The sequence below is a fragment of the Myotis brandtii genome, unplaced genomic scaffold (genome assembly GCF_000412655.1).
Source record: "Myotis brandtii unplaced genomic scaffold, ASM41265v1 scaffold97, whole genome shotgun sequence".
NCBI lineage: Eukaryota > Metazoa > Chordata > Mammalia > Chiroptera > Vespertilionidae > Myotis > Myotis brandtii.
The window spans coordinates 908668-910773 of record NW_005372020.1 but is presented as its reverse complement, the minus strand read 5'-3'; the positions used below and the strand labels follow the sequence as shown (position 1 = coordinate 910773).

At 64.9% G+C, this 2106-nt stretch overlaps 1 protein-coding gene across 1 annotated transcript in view; it reads right to left on the bottom strand.

Moving 5' to 3' along the window:
* The window catches only part of NCOR2 (nuclear receptor corepressor 2), a 172730-nt gene that overhangs the window by 18101 nt on the left and 152523 nt on the right, over positions 1-2106 (bottom strand). The window contains 2 exon segments of the mRNA XM_014533346.1: positions 11-918; positions 1002-1110. Of these exon segments, the coding sequence (XP_014388832.1) occupies positions 11-918; positions 1002-1110 (1017 nt within the window).

Here is a 2106-nt window from a genome sequence, read left to right as displayed (position 1 = left end):
GCCTGCAGACCTGGCGAGGTGAGTGCGTGTTCGCTCCGTCCGTCGGCAGCGGTTATGGGCATAGCAGCGGGCAGGCCGGCACTGGCATTCAGAGCGTTAAAAGCATTGGCGCCGAGCGGGGGCTCCTCCCACTGGTCATATTTACCCATGAGCGCCTTTCTAATAATGGCCTCCAGCCCCAGGTTGGTGCTGGCCTGCTCGGGCAGCGCCTGGCTTCGGCAGGTCATGAGGCCTGGGGGAGAGACACACACACGGGCCGAGGGACACGCGAGCCGCTGGGCAGCGTCTCCGTGGATTTTAATCCTTCGCTCTGAGCGAACGTGAGGATACCCAGTGACCCCCGCGCGGTCCGAGAGCGAGAGACCCGTGGCCTCCGTGCCCACCTGCCAGCCTCCACATCCCGTTTCTATGGCAACCGGTGGGCAACTACGTTTTTTCTTTTCGCCGCCAGGGGGCGCCCTCTCCCACCTCCCAGCTGTGTCTTGGCCCCGGTTCATCAGCACTTTAAACACACACCAAACTGTGTCCCCCAGAAAACGCCACACTCCCAGCAGGGGCGAGCGCCCCGCACACTGAGCAAACCCCGGGAACGCGAAAACACGACTCGGAGCACGCAGGCCGGGAGGGCCGCTGGCCGGGTTCGGGCTCAGCACCCACAGGTGTCCCTGGGCCTCGTCCGAAGGTCGCGGTCCCTGAGCTGACCCTGCGGGAGGCGGCCCGTCTCCGGTTACAGCGGCGGAAGCCCTGGCACCCTGGGCACAAACATCTACAGATGCGCGCACCCGTGGCCCAGCGGCCTGTGTCAGGTTCGGGACGTTCCAGAAACACTCGTTTCTAACCCCCTTGTCCCCCAGGCACGGCAGCACATGCCCCGACTCCCCCGGCTCAGGGTCCCCGGCAGGGCCAGAGCTCAGAGACCTGCAAGCACACCACCTCCGCACACGGGCCCCCGTCCACCGAGGGTGACAGCCCCCCAGCAGCTCAGGGCTCAGACCCCTCACACCAGACCCAGCCCCACCCGGTCCTTCCCTGAAGAAACAGTGTGGCCCTGCCGGAGGACGGGGTCCAACCCCAGGGGGCCCCCGAGCCCACAGATGGCTTCAGTTTTAGCTGGAAAATGGTCGGGTGGCTCAGTGGTTGAGCGTCAACCTATGAACCAAGAGGTCATAGTTCGATTCCCGGTCGGGGCACAGGCTGGGGTTGTGGGCTCCATCCCCCGTGGGGAGCGAGCAGGAGGCAGCCGATGGATGTTTCTCTCTCTTCGACGTTCCCATCACTCTCCCTTCCTCTCTCTCCAAAAACCAATAAAAAAATACTTTTAAACATGAGTGTGAACTTCAGCCCCGTCTATGTGATACACCCACATCGCTGCTTTGACTTCCCGCCTCGAATTTTCAAGTAAAGCGGATGCTCTCACTATAAGAAGTGCCCGCACGGACCCCGAGGGAAGCCTGTGCACCCCAAGTGTGAGCCCAGGCCCCCCACACACAGTCACATTCCCTCTGGGACGTAACAGGTGAGCCGGGCAGGTTCCCAGACGGCCGTCCGCACACCTCACCCCGTCTAAACGCACCCGGGGCCTCCTCGCCAGCCTCGCTGGCCCCCCCCAGGGCTGGGTAGACAGAGGAGGGGACACCTTGGAGCTACGAGGACTCTGGTGGGGGCGGTGCCCCCCGGGACTCCAAGGCCAGGCCCGGGGCGGCTTCCTGATTTAAATTTCCAGTGGCCTGCAAAAGAGGGGGACCGGAGGGCCGCCCTGTTTAAGGAAGGGGCCGCTGGGAAATTAAGTCAAGCCGGAGCGAGGGACTAGGCACAGGGCGGGGGCGGCAGGAGGCTGGGAGAGACTCGGGGAGGATGGTGACCAGGCGGTCGGTTCCCCCCGCCCCCCCCATGCCTCTGCCCCTGGGGCCAGGACCCTCAGCCCCGTCTGCCCCCCCACAAGCTGGGCCTAACCCCCGCCCCCCACCGGGAGCCACAAGGAGAGAGAGAGAGGTGCAGAGACGAACGGTGAGGGGTCGTAGCCATGCAGTTACGGTGCGTGCGGGGGACAGGGCAGAGCTGGAGACAATGGCACGGCCGCCCGCCCCCTGGGGAAGGGCTGGGTCG